The sequence below is a fragment of the Diabrotica virgifera genome, chromosome 2 (genome assembly GCF_917563875.1).
Source record: "Diabrotica virgifera virgifera chromosome 2, PGI_DIABVI_V3a".
NCBI lineage: Eukaryota > Metazoa > Arthropoda > Insecta > Coleoptera > Chrysomelidae > Diabrotica > Diabrotica virgifera.
In genome coordinates, this window is record NC_065444.1 from 37,157,331 (window position 1) to 37,179,181 (window position 21,851).

The following is a 21,851-nucleotide window of genomic DNA, read 5'->3' on the forward strand; positions in this document are numbered from 1 at the left end:
AGAGCCCAATTTGAAAAATATATTAATATGTGGAAATTACTCTGTAATTAAATATACAATATTAAAAAAACGAGCCTGTACCGCCATTAAGAAGAACAAAAAAATACACTTTCTTCAAATAAACTTTTTTATCCGATGCCTAGATTTTGTGTCATTTTGGAACTACTAAAATTTTTTATTTCATTAGTAGTTCCAAAATGACACAAAATCTAGGCATCGGATAAAAAAGTTTTTTTGAAGAAAGTGTATTTTTTTGTTCTTCTTAATGGCGGTACAGGCTCGTTTTTTTAATCTTGTATTTAATTACAGAGTAATTTCCACATATTAATATATTTTTCAAATTGGGCTCTGTACCGCCATTCTTTATTATATTACGAATACGTGTGCCAAATATCTCGAAAAAATATTCAAAATTACAGCCACAATCTTATAACGCGTTTTGGCTACCTGTTGATCGCTACTGTATCACCTTAACACGTTAAGCGCCATGACGGACCCTAAGGAACAATGTTGGCCGCGTCCCACCATCAAATAATTTGAGCAAACTGAAAGTGACAAGAGAGTGACAATTAGTGACGTCACATCCTGAGTGTTCATTGTGGATAATAATGAAAAATTTTAATTTTAAATAAAGTACAAACAAGTTAGACAACTCAATACAAAAAATTTGATCAAACTAGACTGATAGTGAGAGCACAGATTTTTAGAATTTCAAAAAAACTGCAATTGTGACGTCACTTTGACGTACTTCCTCAAGTACGTCAAGTTTGCTCATACTGTTTGATCAAATTATTTGATGGTGAGACGCGGTCTTAAGAAGTTCCCCTTATGCCATGATGGGACGTAGGGCCCGTATTGACGAAACTGCTATGACAAAATGCCTTGGCCCGGGGGCATTATTTCAATATTGTGTCTGGCGATGAACGTGTTAAAAGTAAGCCCCATTATGGTTGTGATAGACGGATCCAGCTGCAGTGAACGTGTTAAAACGACTGTCAGTCAGTATTCAAATTTAATATGACGATCCTGAAGTTAGGCAGAAAATATAAAAATACTCTAGTTATGAGTTATCCTTAGACAAGGAAAGAAGAAGAGTGATCCATTGATTGAGGTTATGTTATATTTGACAGACTAAAGAATAATATAAAAGTGTTTAAAGTTTAATTTATTTTAGTTGATTGATATAATGTTTTGAATATATGACGGGAAGCATTTTATAAGGTAAGCAAATTTCTCCATTTGTCTGTTTATAGGAATAACTTTTTACAAACTAAATTGAATTATACCTTCTTAAATCATCAGAACCACTTTCTAAATGGTAAAACTGGGGTGTCTAGTCTTTGGCGAGAGTGCCACACTGTCCTCTAAAATAAATTAATGAATTTTCCATTTAGTTCAATGAGTAAACCTCCAAAATGCCTTAAGCAATTGGTATGACAGCTGAACATCAAGATCACAAGAAGACAGGTGGAAAAAAATGATAGTACCCCATCGTATTACAAGAAGGAGAAGAAAGATAAATTGTATGAATGTAACATAAGATAAAGGACACTATAATGCCTGTGTTAATTAACATGTTCCATGTCACTGTTCAAAACTGTTCCTGTTAATTCACATACTTTATTTGATAGCTTGTCTTATTGAAGTACATAGAAAGGCATATTATTTGAAACTTAAAAAAACAACAAAATCAACAACAATATTCTGATATCTCTTTTGAACTGCTACAGTGATTCCACAGTTATATACACAGACGCATCTAAATTGATAGAAGGGATGACTATGCTTATTTTTACCCTCAGGAGGTTCCAAATTCAAGTACAAACTTTCCAATGAGTTTTCAATTTTTTCTGCAGAATCATTAGCCATACTTGAAGCTTTAAGATATGTTACAAACTCTTGTATTAAAAAACGTTACTTAATTCTCTCAGATTGCCTTTCAGTTCTGCAGAACATAATAATACTTATTTACCAAAAACATTTATTAATCCTTATATACACACACCAGCAAAATTAAAGGAACACCTTAAAAATGGGACATGTTTGATGTCTGGTATTTCCTAAACCTGTTGTCCGATTTTAGTGATTTTTTAGTATGTTGTAGCCTTATTACTTAAGAATATCGGTGTAGTAATATTGTTGCTAGACAAGTAAATGTCATTTTATATCGGGTGTAAAAATCATACTGTGTTTTTTCCTTAAAGCTTGGAACACCCGATGGAATATTCTAGTATAATATATAAAATATTGAAATTAAAACTCAATTGTAGCCTTAGGCTTTCTTAAAATTTTCTTTTTTGATTCATTCGCTTAAGTTGGATAATAAAAAAGTTTGGTTCTTTAACAACTAGCCATGTTCTTCATCAATACATGGTGTTTCTAAATAAGTGCGACAAACTTTAAAGGGTAATTCTGCATGAAAAATTAATGACGGTTTGTTTTTAAACATATGTCAGTAAATGCTTCATTTCCGAGATATGGGATGTTGAATTTTTTATTACAAACTGACGATTTATTTATTGCTCTAAAACCGGTTAAGATATGCAAATGAAATCTGGTAGGTTTTAAGAGGAAGTTATTGTGCATTTTTTGACATACAATTAATCGTGCCGTTCAATCACCATTGGCGTGCATGCGGGATAGATCTAAAATGTATATACTTACCTGTTTGCACGCCAGTGGTGAATATAAAATTCTTAATTGTATGTCAAAAAACGCGCAATCACTACCTCTTATAACTTACCAAATTTCATTTGCATATCTCAACCGGTTTTAGAGCAATAAATAAATCGTCAGTTTGTAAGAAAAAATTCAACATCCCGTATCTCGGAAACGAAGCATTTGCGGACATATGTTTATAAAGCAAACAGTCATTATTGTTTTATACAGAATTACCCCTTAGACTTTGTCGCACTTATTTAGAAACACCCTGTACTAATGAATAACATGACTAGTTGTTAAAGTACCTAACTTTTTTATTATCCAACATAAACGAATGAATCAAAAAAGAAAATGTTAAGAAAGCCTAAGGCTACAATTGAGTTTTAATTTCAATATTTTATATATTTATGCTAGAATATTCCACAGGGAGTTCCAAACTTTAAGGAAAAAACATAGTATGATTGTTACACCCGGTATAAAAGAACATTTACTTGTCTAGCAACAATATTATTACACCGATATTCTTAAAGAATAAGGCTACAACATACTAAAAAAATCACTCAAATCAGACAACTGGTTTAGGAAATACGAGACATCAAACAGGTCCCATTTTTAAGTGTTCCTTTAATTTTGCCGGTGTGTGTAGTTTAAATGAAGGGTCAGTTAAAGGATTTAGCAGACTCTGGCTTCAATATAAAATTTAATTGGGTTAAGGCACATTAGGACTCAAAAATAATGAATATGTGGGCTACTTACATAAGACCACTGTAACATCAGGCACTTTAGTGTCATAGTCTTTATGTGCATCAGTTGCCATTACAATTAAAAAAAAACAGATTTCGACATGGAAAGATCAATGGAATCTTTACTGCTTCACAAACCATACAAGATACACCAATTTACAACCAGTTATTCCACAAACTACTTAGTTTAAGAGTCGTAAAGCTCTACGTAAATATGTAAGAATCATAAATCGCCTATGCACATGCATGTTATCCAAGTCATTTATTTGAAATAAATGCAATTGCAGACGTTAATTCCAAACACTGTGAAAATACACCAATTTACAACCAGTTATTCCACAAACTACTTAGTTTAAGAGTCTTAAAGCTCTACGTAAATATGTAAGAATCATAAATCGCCTATGCACGTGCATGTTATCCAAGTCATTTATTTAAAATAAATGCAATTGCAGACGTTAATTCCAAACACTGTGAAAATACACCAATTTACAACCAGTTATTCCACAAACTACTTAGTTTAAGAGTCTTAAAGCTCTACGTAAATATGTAAGAATCATAAATCGCCTATGCATGTGCATGTTATCCAAGTCATTTATTTAAAATAAATGTAATTGCACACGTTAATTCCAAACACTGTGAAAATACACCAATTTACAACCAGTTATTCCACAAACTACTTAGTTTAAGATACGTAAATATGTAAAAATCATAAATCGCCTATGCACATGCATGTTATCCAAGTCATTTATTTAAAATAAATGCAATTGCAGACGTTAATTCCAAACACTGTGAAAATACACCAATTTACAACCAGTTATTCAACAAACTACTTAGTTTAAGAGTCTTAAAGCTCTACGTAAATATGTAAGAATCATAAATCGCCTATGCATGTGCATGTTATCCAAGTCATTTATTTAAAATAAATGTAATTGCACACGTTAATTCCAAACACTGTGAAAATACACCAATTTACAACCAGTTATTCCACAAACTACTTAGTTTAAGAGTCTTAAAGCTCTACATAAATATGTAAAAATCATAAATCGCCTATGCACATGCATGTTATCCAAGTCATTTATTTAAAATAAATGTAATTGCACACGTTAATTCCAAACACTGTGAAAAACTGGGTGATCTTGATCATATATTTTTTGAATGTACTAAGTTTCAACAACATTCAAAACTCCCCTTCCATAGCCAATCTCTGCTGGCTACGGGCTTACAACACATATTAGATTTCTTGTCAGACACATGCACAGTTCTATAAGATTTTTAAGCTTGAAATTTTTCATGATCGTGTGGAAGTTTAGGTAAATTTGCATCCTTCGTTTATCGTAGATGTTATAATACTTTATCCGTGTTCCAGTATTGTTTGTGGATAAAAGTATTGATGAGCCCCTAGACGAGAAGCAAGTACTTCCATATGTTCCTTATCATATTTTCTTCTGTTAATTATCCTATTTTCTTCTATTAGGGATAGGATTGTGTATTTATCTGACTGGAGAATCTATTACAACTGGCTGAATGACTAATGTATATGCCAATTTAAAAAAACTTAGATATTAGTATTATGAGGATATGTTACTAAGTACTATGTAAAATATACTACATATTCAATATTTATGTCTATAATAATTTAATCACTTTACTTATATCTAATGACAAATAAGATCTTGATTAATAAAGGTTATTACTTTCAGAGCTTTTCAAGAATTTCAACAATAAAATCGAAGATAAAACATCAGTTCTTAGGAAACAATGGCTATTAACGAAGGAATGAAAATTGAATAGCCTGAGAATTGACAGGCAGAGATTGATCCTAATCAAGTGTTGCTAAGAAGTGCTAAAAAGTGATGAGCTCGACATCTAATTGTGAAGATCAAACCAACCAAGATGCAGCCAGTGATTTGTCCGATGAATCAAAAAGGATAAATTTAGATCTATGGGAGGAGTCCCTGTCTCCGGAGAATGATGATGTCTTGCCAGAAGTGTTGAAGTTCTCAGAATTGTATGAAGAAGACAATAGCCGCGACAGTCATGTAGTAAATGAGGTATTTATGTCTGATGTACCTAGTGATGAACTAAGTATCCTAGCAAGCAATGCCGATAAAGACAGTTTGCCAAAAACCAAAGAAAATGAGCAAGATGTAGAAAACGTTGAAGTAGACAAATGTGAAAATGGTGAGGCATTCACTAGTGATTATGAGCGAGATGTAGAAAACATAGAAGTAGAAAAACGAGAAAAGAGTGAGGGATTCGCCAGTAAGTACAAGACAGATGTAGAAAATGTAGAAGTAGATAAACATGAAAAGAGTGAGGCATTTGCCAGTGAGAATAATCCTTTCAAATCTAACACAGATAGCAAAAAACTGTTTACTCCTGGAAATAACTGGGCAGTTCCTGGTGAGTACAACCCCTTTAACACTACTGCAGATCGTTCCTTAAAAGAAAGGAATCAATTAAATTGTGACACCGTTAGAAAAAAATTCGCTGTTAGTAGTAGAAGTCAATTGATAGACTATGGAGAAATAAAACTACGGTTTGATCCCACTGAAATAAATCCTTTTGCCAATAAAAATAGTCAATGTAGTGAAGATACCTCCAGAAACAATTCCGTTGTTCGTGAGAGGAGTCAATTGATAGACTACGGAGAAATAAAACTACGGTTCATTCCCTCTGAAATAAATCCTTTTCAATGCATTATGGACCAATTGCATTATGGATCCCAAGGAAGAAGCCCTTTAACAAGTGGAAAACGTCAGTTGCATGGTGAAACCAAAGAAAGAAGACCTTTCATTACTGAAAAAAATCAATTGCGTCCTGAATTCCATGAAGACAACCGTTTGGGAAGTAAAAAAAGTCGCTTTTCAAGTGAAACCGAAAGAAGCTCTTTTGGGGAAAGCCAAAGAAGAGGACCTTTCAGCACTGAAAAGAATCAATATAGTCCTAAATTCGATGAAGACAAACGTTTGGGAAGTAATGGAAGTCGTTTTTTAAGTGAAACTGGGAAAAGCACTTTTAGCAGTGATAAAATTGAATTTCGGCAAGAATTAAATGTATTTAAGAGTGTCATGAATCGCCCAGAAATGCGTTGTGACGAAGAGGACACCGATAGAACGACATTGATTGTTCCTGAAGGATATCCAAGGAAAAAATTCACTAGATTAGAAGTTACAGTTTTAAAGGCGTTGCTACAGAATCACGTTGCACATATTACTCAGGAGGGTGCCGTGGGGCTAACGCTTGTACGCACTAAAATCCAAAACGGAACATGTTTGGTGCTATGTAAAGACCGGTACACGAAACAGTGGCTAGATAATCTAGTCCCGCAGTTAAAGCGATATAATGGAGAGCCAATGAGAACTTGGACAGTTGAAGGAAATTTGAAGGAATCTCGTACCACGATAAACAAGGGTAATTTAGTTAGAGCTAAGATTTGGTTTCCTCGTTCATGTATGATGCCAGCAGCTGTTGTTCTTCTACAAATAGCAGCTTTAAATCCTGGTATAGAGACAAATCATTGGAATATACTCAACAAGACTCCAAAGTATATACGCTTAGCAATAACTCAGAAAGACGTTGTTTGTCTTAAGAAGTACAACATGCAAGTGCGAGCTGCTGAAGGCCTGTTGAAAATAGAATTATACCAATAATAATTGGTAAGCTATTTTCTGCATTACAAAATATAGACTAATAGCCCATTAAATGACTGTTTTGGCGTGTATTTTTCAATGTCACGACAGATTTGCTTGAAAATTTGAATTCAAGTTCTACTTACCCTCCACTTCAAAGTTGGGCTTGTGCCGTTGGTTGCTTTTACTTGAGGTCTAAAAGTCACACCTTCTCGGGGGTGAAAAAACATTTTAAATTAAGCCCGGAAATGGATAACTTTTATTTTATAGAGTTTTTTGTCAATACTTTTCGAGTTTTTGCTAGTGAAAATATTTATTTTTCAACAAAAAAAAACATGGTTTCAGGCGGTTTTTCGCAAATAAGCTTTTGTCGAAAAAAAAATATTCCTTAAATGTAGAAAAAAATGTAGCTTATAAAAAAATGAAAAAATGGTGTAGGTATTTATGAAGTTTATCGATTCAGTAAAAGCAAAGTCATCATCATCATCAATGGCGTTACAACTCTTTGTGAGTCTTTGCCGCGTTTACTATTGCCTTCCATGTTTGTCGGTCCTGCGCCACTAATTCTCATTAGGTCTTTTCGCGGTGCACATCCTGAATGTACTCTGAACTTAACCCGGATACAAATATATGCGCAAGCGTGTCTCCGAATATATTCTGAATTTGTTTCTGCACGAACATTTTCCGGATGTTTTTTAGGTTGCCTATGCCAATTGCCTAATTCTTTATCTTTATCTACAACATAACATCGACAATCGACACCTTCGAGACAGGAAAAGTAATTTTACATAGGTATTTTAAAAAAAATTTGCATTTTTGGAACATTTAAAAGTCCTACAATCTCTTCCAAATCTTCATCACTTGAACTGAGGTTCATCATCTAAAAAGGTTTTAAAAATAAGAAACTGAAATACATAATACAATTTAAAAAATCTTACCTTTTACAAAATTTTTATGATAACACAACAATTTAAAATCTGTTAGGTTAGAAATAGAATCTCGAATCTCTAAACAAAATAAATAAATTCGTCAAATCAACTTCTGCACACATGTGCGGACAATAAATCCTCTCTTTAATCCCAGAACTTGTTGAACGCATTCCGAATACGTTCAGGACAAGTTGTTGCGCTCCGCGAACAGAGAACTTTTTATTCAGAGAAGGATTTTTCAACACTGCGAACAGCCAAACTTCTAATGCGCAAGCGTTCTTCCTCTGAACACGTTCAGGATGTGCACCACGAAAACACCTATTGTAGCACTCCCATTTTCTCTAGATCTTCTTTGACTGCATCTTTCCACCTTTTTCAAGGCTGCCCTACAGACCTTCTTTCATCTGGCCTTTCTCAGAACACATTGTTTATAAGGCGATTGTCGTTACTGCGTATTACATGCCCTGCACATCTGAGTCTATTGGCCTTTATAATATATATGACTAGATTTTCTTTTCCGAATAGAACCCTAGCTCTAGCTCGTTATTGTATTCCGAATAGAGCTCTAGCTCGTTATTGTATCTGCGCCTCCATTCATTTCTCACGCTGTCTCTGCAAGGGCTATAGACCATTCGAAAGATTTTACGTTCCCAAACCATCAATTTATTTACTTCTCTTTTTGTTATCGTCCATGTTTCGCTTCCATACGCCACTGCTGGTTGTATTATGGTCTTATAAATCTGGATTTTTGCACCTCGTGAAAGAAGTTTTGACTTCATTAGATGTTGCATTGCAAAGAAAGATCTGTTTCCTGCCATTATTCGCGTTTCAACTTCTCGCTCTAATTTGTTTTCATTTGTGATTGTTGCTCCTAGATATTTAAATTCTTTAACCACTTCGAAGTTATGATCGTTTATAGTAATATTTAGCCTTATTCGCCGTCGTTCTTGTTTTGAGACGACCATGTATTTTGTTTTGTCTTCATTTATTTTTAGACCGATGTTTAGTGCAGCTTCTTCAAAGCTCGAGAAAATATCGTTAATTTCTAATGTTGATTGTGCCTCTGCGTCTACGTCATCGGCAAAGGCGACTATGATTTTGCTCCCGAGCAGTTATGTCCGGTTAGGGTTAGATTTTTGAAGTTATACTTCTTTACTGGCGATAGAGGGTGATTTTTTTATATGTTAAAACCTATCAGCCCGGCGCATGGGCATTATAACTTTGTTCTGATTGGATGTTCAAATGACATGTCAAAAATTATCCGATATGGCAGCTGTGGTTTGGAGGTAAAGGTAAACAAATGTATAATATATTAGTTTTATTGTTGTGAGGACAGAAACAAAAAAGTTTATAATATTGTAGTGACTTTTAAATAGTTTTTAAAAGCAACAGGTACGTAATAATTGTTAATGTATCATGGGTATAAACCTACCTATTTGATCTGCCAAAATACATAGTATGTAATACTTTTATTTATATAATTTGATTACCATCAAAATTTCTATCAATATTCACCTAATATATTGTTTTTTTACTCTATGTTTTGTTGTATTTTTTCAATTCAAAATCATTTCAATTCAAAATTAAAATAATTTGATCAATTTTCAAAATATCAAAATATCACAAGTTTAATCCGTTTAGTTAGTCGATCTTCGTAAATAATGACACATAGTGTCCGTGGCTAAGCGGAGAAGGCGAATGAATTCCAATATCAACCGCTCTTATCAGCGCTGGTTCGAGTCCCAATAGAAACTTTCTTTTTTGTTTTTTTTAATACATTTTATGATTGTAAGTATATTTATTATATAATTGTATTTTCAGAAAATACGTATTTAGTTAAAAAAAATTTCGACAATTAATGTTCAGACATCATTTGTGGCTTGTTTAATGTGTTTGTGTGTGTTTTATTCTTTTATTATTTTAATTTTTGGCACTGTTCTAATAAAAATGTTTGAGAAGTAGTAAGTATAAATTAGTTTAATATTTAAACAAAATATAAATAAAAAGTATATTAATTTCGTTTAAATCATATAATAGAAGTATAACTTCTTACGTGCGTACAAAGTACACACACATTCTTTTTGGATACATTTTTCGCATGACATATTCTAAGGCCAGGTTACAACAATGGGAACAACGGATCTCCCTGTCTCATTCCAGAATTTACGCAGAAAGCATTTGATATTCCCCCCCCCCCCCTATTCCAACTTGTGCAAAGGAGTTACTTAAACACATTTGTGTTACCGCAGTTAGTTTCTTGGGTAAGGTAAAAGCAAAGTACACCTTCATAAAAAATTGTTTTATTCGTCAAATTCCAAATCGAATATTTCAACGTGAAATAACTAAAAAATGAAGCACTTTTCAGGAAAACTCATTAGAACTTTTTAAAATGTTAAAAGAAGCTTTATTTTTATTTTTTATAAAAGTTTCTTGCAACAAGACTAAGCGAGTTACGCCCAAAGTAAAGTTGGCCCCTTTCATTTTTTTGTTATTACACGTTGGAATTTCGATTTAGAATTTGACGAATAAGAACAATTTTTCATGAGCTACAACTTTGCTTTTACTGGGTCGATCGTCGATAGACTTCATGAGTACGCCTTTTTTCATTTTTTAAGATGCATTTTTGCCACATTTGAGGAATATTTTTCCGATAAAATACTTTTTGAGTTATTTGCGTAAAACCGCCTGGAAACATGTTTATTTTTGTTGAAAAATAAATATTTTCACTCGCAAATGAATCGAAAAGTAATGACTTAGGTAAAAAAAAGAATGTGTGTGTACTTTGTACGCACGTAAGAAGTTATACTTCTATTATATGATTTAAACGAAATTAATATACTTTTTATTTATATTTTATTTAAATATTAAACTAATTTATACTTACTATTTCTCAAACATTTTTATTAAACCAGTGCCAAAAATTAAAATAATAAAAGAATAAAACACACACAAACACATTAAAAATGCCACAAATGATTTCTGAACATTAATTGTCGGAAATTTTTTTAACTAAATACGTATTTTCTGAAAATAAAATTATATAATAAATATACTTACAATCATAAAATGTATAAAAAAAAAATAAAAGTTTTTATTGGGATTCGAACCAGCTATCAGCGAGGTTGGTATATTGGGGTTCATTCGCCTTCAACGCTTCGCCACGGAGGCAATGTGTCATTATGTGTGAAGATCGACTAACTAAACGGATTAAGCTTTTGACATTTTTGAATTAAATTAAATTCTTTTGATTTTGAATTGAAATGATTTAGAATTGAAAAAATACAACAAAACATAGAGTAAAAAAACAATATATTAGGTGAACATTGATAGAAATTTTGATGGTAATCAAATTATGTAAATAAAAGTATTACATACTATGTATTTTGGTAGGTTCAAATAGGTAGGTACCTATGATACATTTACAATTATTACGTACATGTTGCTTTTAAAAACTATTTAAATGTCACTACAATTATAAACTTTTTTGTTTCTGTCCTCACAACAATAAAACTAATATATTACCTTGTTACCTTTGTTTACCTTCATATTGAACAATTATTTATTATTGACAGATCATTTCAACACCCAATCAGAGCCCGTATAACGACTAATACCATACTGTCGGTGTGCGCATGCGCGCAGATCAATATAAATTCACCCTCAATCTCAATCGCGCCTAAAGAAGTATAACTTCAAAAACTCCATAGAACAAAAGTTGTTTAGAATTAGTCAGTTTAGGTATCTATTTCCGGACTAATTTTAAGTGTATGTTTTCTCACCCCCGAGTAGGGGTGACTTTCACCCTCAAGTAAAAGCAACCAACGACACAAGACCAACTTTGAAGTGGAGGGTAAGCAGAACCTAAATCCAAATTGTCATGCCGTATCGCCGTATTTCACGTTCATTTACTGGGCTATAAGTATGTTTTATTTTTTTAAAAGTAATTGTTCTTTCGATTTCTGACAAAACAAAAAAAATAATTTTTCAAATAAAGAATTAAAAAATATCACACGATAACCTCCGTGTTTTATATATAGATGGCGCTAGTAATAACTGTGGCCTAATTACTCCTGGAAACGAGCATTTAAAAATGAAAAATTACTGCCCGCTGTTTTTTAACTAGTGCGGCAGATTCGTGCAAATATTATAATAATGCATTTAATGATAAAAACATATAATTTGGACCACATATTCTACACATATAAACGTTCAAATTTAGATGGGAGGCCATCTCAGATTTTGCCTTTTACAAAAATGGCGGGCATTCAAAATGGCGACTATACATATGTGACTAATAGCACGATAACTTTTGAACGAGATTTCAGATTTCAACCAAATTTGGTATATAGGTTCTTTTTTTTATGTATAAGATTAAGATCTTGAACCGGAAGAATAGGTTTACCAGAAGTTGTGTTTTTCCTGGTTTTTATGTAAAAATATGTTGTTTTTTTTTTCAATTCTTTCACCCTGTATGTATTAATTTTTCAAAAAGTTAATACGGCCACTAAAAAGAGCGTAAAAATATTTTTTAGGGAATATTTTTATCTTTTTAGTTATGTTAATTACCATTTAATAAATGCAAAACGTATCTTCACATGTACCTATATGCGGCAGATTCGTGCAAATATTATAAGAATTATTGTGCATTTAATGGTAGAAGCATATTTTTTTGGACCATATATACTACACATATAAAGGTTCAAATTTAGATACGAGGCCATCTCAGTTTTTGTTCCTTTTACAAAAATGACGGGCATTCAAAATTGCGACCATACATATGTGACTAATAGCACGATAACTTTTGAACGAGACGTCAGATTTGAACCAAATTTGGTATATAGGTTCTTTTCTTGATGAATAATATCGAGGTGTTGAACCGGAAGAATCGGTATACCAGAATTTGAGTTTTTACTGCTTTTTTATGTAAAAATTTGTTGTTTTTTTTTCAATTCTTTCACCCTGTATATGCTAATTTTTCAAAAAGGTAATACCGGCGTTGAAAAGAGAGTAAAAATATTTTTTAGGATATATTTTGAACTCTTTAGTTATATTAATTACCATTTAATAAAATAAATAATATAAGATTGGAAAGAAATCCTTTGTAAAAGGTATAAAATTTTTTTTTATTAAAAATCCCTTAAAAGGGGCTACATCACAACAAAACGTTTTCGATTTTTATAAAAAATCATCATCAGTGTTCGATAAACTGGATGCTAGCTGAGCCACAAAAGAAAAATATCTGGGTAAAAACCCTTTACATATAATATAGATGCCTTAAAAGTGCATACTTCGATAAAAAGGCCTGTGATGGTCACATGGCAAACAGGATAAATGGCCTTTATCCTGTTTGCCATGTGACCATCACAGGCCTTTTTATCGAAGTATGCACTTTTAAGGCATCTATATTATATGTAAAGGGTTTTTACCCAGATATTTTTCTTTTGTGGCTCAGCTAGCATCCAGTTTATCGAACACTGATGATGATTTTTTATAAAAATCGAAAACGTTTTGTTGTGATGTAGCCCTTTTAAGGGATTTTTAATAAAAAAAAATTTTATACCTTTTACAAAGGATTTCTTTCCAATTTTGTGATTGATGGTATACAGCCAACTACAGGAAAACCTTTTCTTTTCCTTGTGAAATAATATAAGAATTATTGTGCATTTAATGGTAGAAGCATATAATTTGGACCACACATACTACACATACAAGGATTCAAATTTACATATGAGGCCATCTCAGATTTAGTCTTTTACAAAAATGGCGGGCATTCAAAATGAATCTGCCGCCCATAGGTACATGTGAACATACGTTATGCATTTATTAAATGGTAATTAACACAACTGAAAAGTTAAAAATATTTCCTAAAAAATATATTTACTCTCTTTTCAATGGCGGTATTACCTTTTTGACAAATTTATATATACAGGGTGAAAGAATTGAAAAAGAAACAACAAATTTTTACATAAAAAAACAGTAAAAGCACAAATTCTTTTAAACCGATTCTTCCGGTTCAAGACCTCGATATTATTCATCAAGAAAACAACCTATATACCAAATTTGGTTCAAATCTGACGTCTCGTTCAAAAGTTATCGTGCTATTAGTCACATATGTATAGTCGCAATTTTGAATGCCCGCCATTTTTGTAAAAGGAACAAAAACTGAGATATCCTCGTATCTAAATTTGAACCTTTATATGTGTAGTATATATGGTCCAAATTATATGCTTCTACCATTAAATGCACAATAATTCTTATAATATTTGCACGAATCTGCCGCATATAGGTACATGTGAAGATACGTTTTGCATTTATTAAATGGTAATTAACATAACTAAAAAGATAAAAATATTCCCTAAAAAATATTTTTACGCTCTTTTCAATGGCGGTATTAACTTTTTGAAAAATGAATACATACAGGGTGAAAGAATTAAAAAAAAACAGCATATTTTTACATAAATACCAGAAAAAACACAACTTCTGGTAAACCGATTCTTCTGGTTCAAGATCTCGATCTTATACATCAAAAAAAGAACCTGTATACCAAATTTGGTTGAAATCTGAAGTCTCGTTCAAAATTTATCGTGCTATTAATCACATATGTATAGCGCCATTTTGAATCCCCGCCATTTTTGTAAAAGACAAAATCTGAGATGGCCTCCCATCTAAATTTGAACGTTTATATGTGTAGAATATGTGGTCCAAATTATATGCTTCTATCATTAAATGCACAATTGTTTCACATATCGGCTGCACTAAACTGGAATATCGGGGGTAAGTCAATAGAAAAGGCGGACCATCTCGTGGGCATCGAAATTTTTTATGCGTCATGGTTTTTTATTAACATTTAAGCAAAAAAAAAATTTTTCATTCACTTCAGTACTGAACACTTGTTGTGAAAAAACTATGTATTGTAAATAAAAACGTTCGACAGACGACTTCCTTGAAAATACTTGCTCTTTAAAATGAGACTTTGTAAATTAAGTACTTAAAAGTGTTATAAACAAAAAAGTTATTGCAAGATAAACCATTTTTAATTTAATTTACCAAATCAGCGTTTTTTCAATTGTTTATGATTATTAAGATAAAGAATAAAAATCTTTTTTCTACAACCGTGTTAAAAATGCAATTTTTAGCACTCCATACGAGCTTTAAAAATGCTACTTTAAGGCACTAGTGCTTTAAAAAAATTTTAAGGCACTGCAGTTCGTATTGACCGTATATGCAGTTTTGATGTAATGTCAAAAAAATATAAAATTGGAATGTCAGTCAAGTTCAAGTAAAAGTTTTTGTAGATATTGTCCTGTAGTTACGTTTGTAGAAAAAATATTGTATGATATGCGTGTTAAAAAGTACATTTTTAAGGCACTCATGTGAATTGCAGAACTCGCTTTCGCACATTCTGCAAACTATCACATGCGTGCCTTAAACGTGTACTTTTAACACTTATATCATAAATAACTATTAAGGACACTTCACAATGTTTTTGTGTAGTTACTATAATATGTGCAACAGATCGGCCCGATCGGTCGAGTAGTTTTTAAAGAATAGGGAACTTGCATATATTTTTTTATTACATAATAATGTTTAGTTTTGTATAAAAATGAGATTTCCAAAATTTCACGCTTCAAAAACTCATAATAACTTAGAAGTACAAGTTTAAAGTGTTCTGTATTTTAAAATAGTTCAAACTACCCGTGACGTCACATAGTTTAACTATATGGTTCCGTTTATGGTTATATTTGGGTATATTCTTCTGCTTCTTCTTTAGTTTATTGGCCTCCACCTACTTGGGTATTTAGCCAGCTCGTCGTCGCGGAATAAAGGAAAACTATTTATATTTTAATGACATTTATCGTATGTCATTGTAATAATATATACCAGTTACTAGTCAAATTAAGCTCATTGGTACCTCGAGCGTACATCCATGTTCAAAATCACGTCTTTTTCATATGTTACTATGACGGATTAATTTATAAAGGGTTTATACCCAAATATTTTTTAATTTGGTGGTTAGCGTGTTAGATTTTGAGATTACACTGATGATGATCGGTCAACCGATTGAAAACTAGTTATGTCTTTGATGTAGCCCTGTATAGGGATTTTAACAAATATACCTTTTATAAAGGATTTTATGATATACCAGTTTGTTGAGATTGGAGTTTGATATAGTTATTGAAGGAAAGGAAAGAAGGTTTACTATGGAAAATAAAACCATTTTGTAAAAGTACAAATTTTCTATGAATAGTTCGAACGATCAAAAACACTTGTAACGTCACATAACTGCATTTTCTACTGACGTTTATAATGTCTAATTTAAAATTATATACAATTTTGTTTACTTTGTTAGTTCAGAATGTAAACATATTGGGACCGTGCAAGTTCGTCAAAGCGACACCTGGTTTCTACGCTCAGCAACATTATTCGCACTTTTAATTATATTGGCCAATTATATTAGTCCTGGTTACTCGATAATTGCCAAGGCCATAGTCCAAAAAAATAAGATTCAGGTTATGTTATTAAAACTTAAACAATTGTATTTAGTAAATAAAATTAGTTATTAAAATGCAGTACTGCAAGCAAAATACAATTAATTAAATTTATCTTTATATAATAATTGCATATCATATCAATATTGTGGAGCAATATATAATTTTTCTTCATCATTGACAGTGACAGTAGATATGAAATATACGTCAATTTGACAATTTCAATTGACAATGAATTATTTAAGAAAGTTACAATATTTCTCCACTATTCTCGCACGCTCGTTTCTCGCCTCCCCTCCAAGTACTTGCACACCGCGAATAGCCCGAGGACGTCACGACGCGTTTTGGGCTGGCTGGTATAATTTGAATTTTTAGTCGTCTTTAGGGGCCAAACGAAAAACAAACAAAATTTTTTAATCTTTGATACATGTTTTAAATTATGTTCTGTTGTGATTTATAGCATTTTTTTCGAATTTAAAATTTTATGCAACTTCCCTATTCTATTTGTTTATTTCATTTGAGAAAAAAAATCGTTCATTTTTGGATGTATTTGGATCTACTTACAGGTGTTTAGAAGGTTTGGTCTAATTCTCTTCGTAAGGTCTCAAATTTTCATGTTTTTAAAAATTATATTAATTTTTTTATGGTTAATTTACAAATAATTGATGATTATATCGAATAGCATGACCTACCAAAAGGGAAAGTTCCCTTAACTTTCCTAACTAGCATGTTTAATGGGTAGAATTTGTCAGGGGGAAATTTCCCCATTTTCCACTCCCGTAGATCCGCTACTGCCTGTATCTATAGGTATTGTATAACTAGGCATCCTTTCTTAAACAATGCTATAGGTTTATGATTGTTTTGATGGGTGTTTTGAATTGGCTTAATAATAGCCAGTGGAATCTCTTTATTATACAAGAGATATAGTACATATTTAAATCTTTCTGTCAAATGCCTTCTTTAAATCGATCAAACAATCTGTTTTATGACGAATTTTGAATCTGTACACGACCTTTCCGTATGGAAACCATACCTTTCCAGTTATGAACTGATTTATTCCTACTTGCAAAATTTTAGTTATACGTTTCAGAGTAGTATTTAGCCAATTGATACCTCTGTTCTTTTTATGTTGTTTCTTATCTCCTTTTTTATTAATGTGATTAGCTCGCTTGTCTTCTATTCTTCTGGCATTTTTGTGTCTTAAATCTTGTTCATTGATGTTGTCGGTTCATCCGTTATTACAATGGTTTGTTTTTAAACCAAGAGGAGTGATTCAAATTTACCGCGCTGTAATGCTTGTTTGTAATTGGTCCAACCGCAGGCAAGTTTACTCCACTGTTATAAAATTTTGACACTAATGACATTTATCAAATTTTGACACTTTTGGCATTTCATAGGTTAATTAAGTTATATCGGCGATTTTTTGTGTTTTTTGTGTTATTCTCTTAATTTTTAGATTTATAGCCTGCTTTTATATAAAAAGCAGTTGTTTTTTAACTCTTTAGCGACATATTAATATAATACAATATTTATGGATTACCGTTTTAGGGCAGACATGATCAACCAAAAAAGAAGATGTATTTGATGATTTTTCTAGTGACTTTCTTGGGTGTGAATCTGTCTTTTTAGTTTACTCCTCCTGGTTAAAATGATTGGGTGCATTCAGCAGACGCAATCGCTAACTAATCGATTAGTAATCGATTTGTGATTTACATGCTGAATGCCACAATTTATGTGGCATTCAGCAGAAAATCACTAATCGATTAGTTAGCGATTGCGTCTGCTGAGTGCACCCAATGTCATTTGTTTCGAGCTTCTGTCATATGTTGTATAATCTGCGTATAATATTAACATGCACGGATTATACGACATATGGCAGAAGCTCGAAACAAATGACTGTGAATGAAAAGCCCTATTAGGTCGACTGTTGCCAAAAACTTCTATTTTCATAAAACCAGAGTTATCGAGTGGGATGGGTTCTATTGAATATTTAAACAATTGTTTTTTGTTTTAGTTCAAATAAAATGGCAGCTACCATTTTCAACGTATCTATATATAAGGAAACAGATAAGTAATTCTAATGGATGTTCTTCAAGACAGAAAAGTTGGTTTTGTTTATATAAGAATAAAAATTGTATTATGTCCGTGACATACTTATATTTCTATATAAATAAAAAATGTTATTATCGAAAAGTGTTTTCTTTATGGGAAATAATAATTTATAGAAAAATTGCGCTCGGTTTCATAATCAGTTAAAGTGGACTTTAAATTTTAAGTTGGTACCTTTATCAATGCAATTCATATGGGTAAATGTCAACTTTAATGTGAACTTTAGTTGATTATGAAACCGGGCGTTAATCCAGTGACTTCTAATGAAGAAGAGTAATTATAGGGCTTTTCATTCACACTCATTTGTTTCGAGCTTCTGTCATGTGTCACATAATATTAATATATCTACGTCATACGTTATTGGTATAATGATACAAACCTTAGAATATAAAGGCTGTATGACACTCTACATTTTCTTGTATCATTTCTAATATCGTTTCTGATATGTCAAAAAAATGCATAGTGTCATACACAGATACAAGAAACGATACAAGAATTTGAGTCAAGGCTGTATGACACTATACATTTTCTTGTATCATTTCTAATATCGTTTCTGAAATGTCAAAAAAATGCATAGTGTCATACACAGATACAAGAAACGATACAAGAATTTGAGTCAGACACAGATTCTTGTACAAGAACTGCGCCAATTTCTGCGCAAAGAGCAAAAACGTAAAACCCGCTGGTAAAACATCGAAAATGTCATAATTACTTACTCATAATGGCGGCTGAAATGAAAATGGGATCATGTATTGATGAGTTTATTTGTGTTTTTGTAGGTATTATTTATAAATCTTATATTGATACTTAATATACCGTTTGGTATGGACTACTGTTCTACTAATAACCATATATTTAGCTCCTAGTAAAGTTCAAACTATAAATTTAGGTTTCATGCAATAATTCTAATGCAAATATTTTAGCACAAATTCAAAACAAAATAAAAACACAAATAATCAACCTCAAACAGTCAACGTAAAATTCTGGTTAACATTAAATGTTAATTAAAAGTTTATAAATTTTATAAAATCCTTAAAATCAGCTGTAGATGCAGTACTACCATAACGTGACACGGGGTGACAAACAAAATATCGACCAATCACGTGCCGAATTTCATACAATTTTCGATACAAGAACTTGCATAGTGTCATACAGGGCACAAATGTACGTACAAGAAACGATATTAGAAATGATACAAGAAAATGCATAGTGTTATACAGCCTTCAGACACAGATTCTTGTACAAGAACTGCGCCAATTTCTGCGCAAAGAGCAAAAACGTAAAACCTGCTGGCTGGTAAAACATCTAAAATGTCATTTACTCATAATGGCGGCTGAAATGAAAATGGGATCATGTGTTGATGAGTTTATTTGTGTTTTTGTAGGTATTATTTATAAATCTTCTATTGATAGTTAATATACCGTTTGGTATGGACTACTGTTCTACTAATAACCATATATTTAGCTCCTAGTAAAGTTCAAACTATAAATTTAGGTTTCATGGTGCATAATTTTTTACAAAATACAATAGCTCCTAATTTGGATCAAATTGAAGATAATTATAATGCAAATATTTTAGCACAAATTCAAAACAAAATAAAAACACAAATAATCAACCTCAAACAGTCAACGTAAAATTCTGGTTAACATTAAAATGTTAATTAAAAGTTTATAAATTTTATAAAATCCTTAAAATCAGCTGTAGATGCAGTACTACCATAACGTGACACGCGGTGACAAACAAAATATCGACCAATCACGTGCCGAATTTCATACAATTTTCGATACAAGAACTTGCATAGTGTCATACAGGGCACAAATGTACGTACAAGAAATTATACAAGAAACGATACAAGAAAATGCATAGTGTCATACAGCCTTAAAATAAACCAGGAAGGAGTACAATCCGAAATGACTTCGAGCCAGGAAGGAGGTTGCAAATGGCAATCAGCTGTCAGATTTGCTTTCTATCTCCAGTGAAGTACCTTTGAGAGAGGGAAGAAAATAATTTCTTAACGATTTTATTACATCTTTGATGTTAAACAAACAGCTATAGATCAAGAGAAAATACGTATTAATATAATATTTTGTTGAAAAGTCAGTTAAATAACATTTTATTATACTAATAACTTCTATGCACACAGCTGATCCAATACACAAACACCTTCTACCTCCTTGACAAAAACTTATGAGTCATCCACAGACGTTCAAGATGGCAGGTTCCGCTAGAAATTTAAGGTGATGTTGATATATGACAGACTCCTTCCTGTTTATTTCATAGAGTTATATATTAGCATAGAGAGAGTGTCATTCAGAGCGAAGTGACGACACCATCTTTTTTATTTGGATTAGTGCTGTTTCGCTCTTACGCATAGTAAAGCTGCTACAGTTGTCCTCCTCTTCCGTGCCTATTTCACACTGAATGTCATCATATATTTTAGATACAATGTGTTAGAAAGAGATGCAGCAAACCAGTCCATGAGATCTTGTCGTCAGGAAGCGTGGAAGGTAGGATCCCTCTATGTTAATATATACCTCTATGGTTTATTTTATATTCTAAGATACAAACCAGAGACATATGACGTAGATATATTAATATTATGTGACACATGACAGAAGCTCGAAACAAATGACAATCGATGAAAAGCCCTATTGTCTCAAATTATGAGGTATGTCAACATCATGTTTGTAAGTACAGTATTTCTCATGATCATTTTTCAGTGCCTAACAAATGATAGGAAAAAGGGTAAGTCCGTGATAAAAATGTCACCGACGAAATGTAATCACCGACGTGCCTTTTTTTCTGTCACATACAATTTAATGCGTTAGAAAGAAATCGAAAAACTGTGACGCACTGAAAGATGATCATGAGAAAAACTGTATGTTAAAGAATTTCCGATACCGGGAATCGAACCCGACCATCCTGGGTGAAAGCCAGGTATCTTGGCCACTAGACCATATTGGATGTTATGTTTGTAAGGTGAGATAATGGCAATTCAGATAACAATGTAGCATGTAGATTCTATTAAAAGAAGTTACCCATTTAAAATGAGTCATATTTAATCACTTCTAAACTACATTCAACAGATATGTGGGTACTAGACATGCTGTTACCTATTTTAAGTAGTATGCACCTCTATAAAAAGAACCTATATTTATGTTTCCTTCAGTCGATTTTTTGAACTTAATAGTTATTTGCAAATTAAGGTCAAAACACGGTCAATTTTCGCGTTTTTTGTCTATCAGCAAATTTGAAGCATTTGACGCAATTTAAAAATAAAAATCGACC

General features: G+C 32.1%; 1 protein-coding gene across 1 annotated transcript; it reads left to right on the forward strand.

Moving 5' to 3' along the window:
- The first annotated feature begins 878 nt into the window (after positions 1-878).
- LOC114342175 (uncharacterized) lies at positions 879-18,647 on the forward strand. The gene is made up of 3 exons (XM_028292964.2): positions 879-1,221; positions 5,105-7,063; positions 18,469-18,647. The coding sequence occupies exon 2, from the start codon at positions 5,258-5,260 to the stop codon at positions 7,055-7,057; it is 1,800 nt and encodes a 599-aa protein (XP_028148765.2). The 5' UTR covers positions 879-1,221; positions 5,105-5,257; the 3' UTR covers positions 7,058-7,063; positions 18,469-18,647.
- Positions 18,648-21,851: the final 3,204 nt, after the last annotated feature.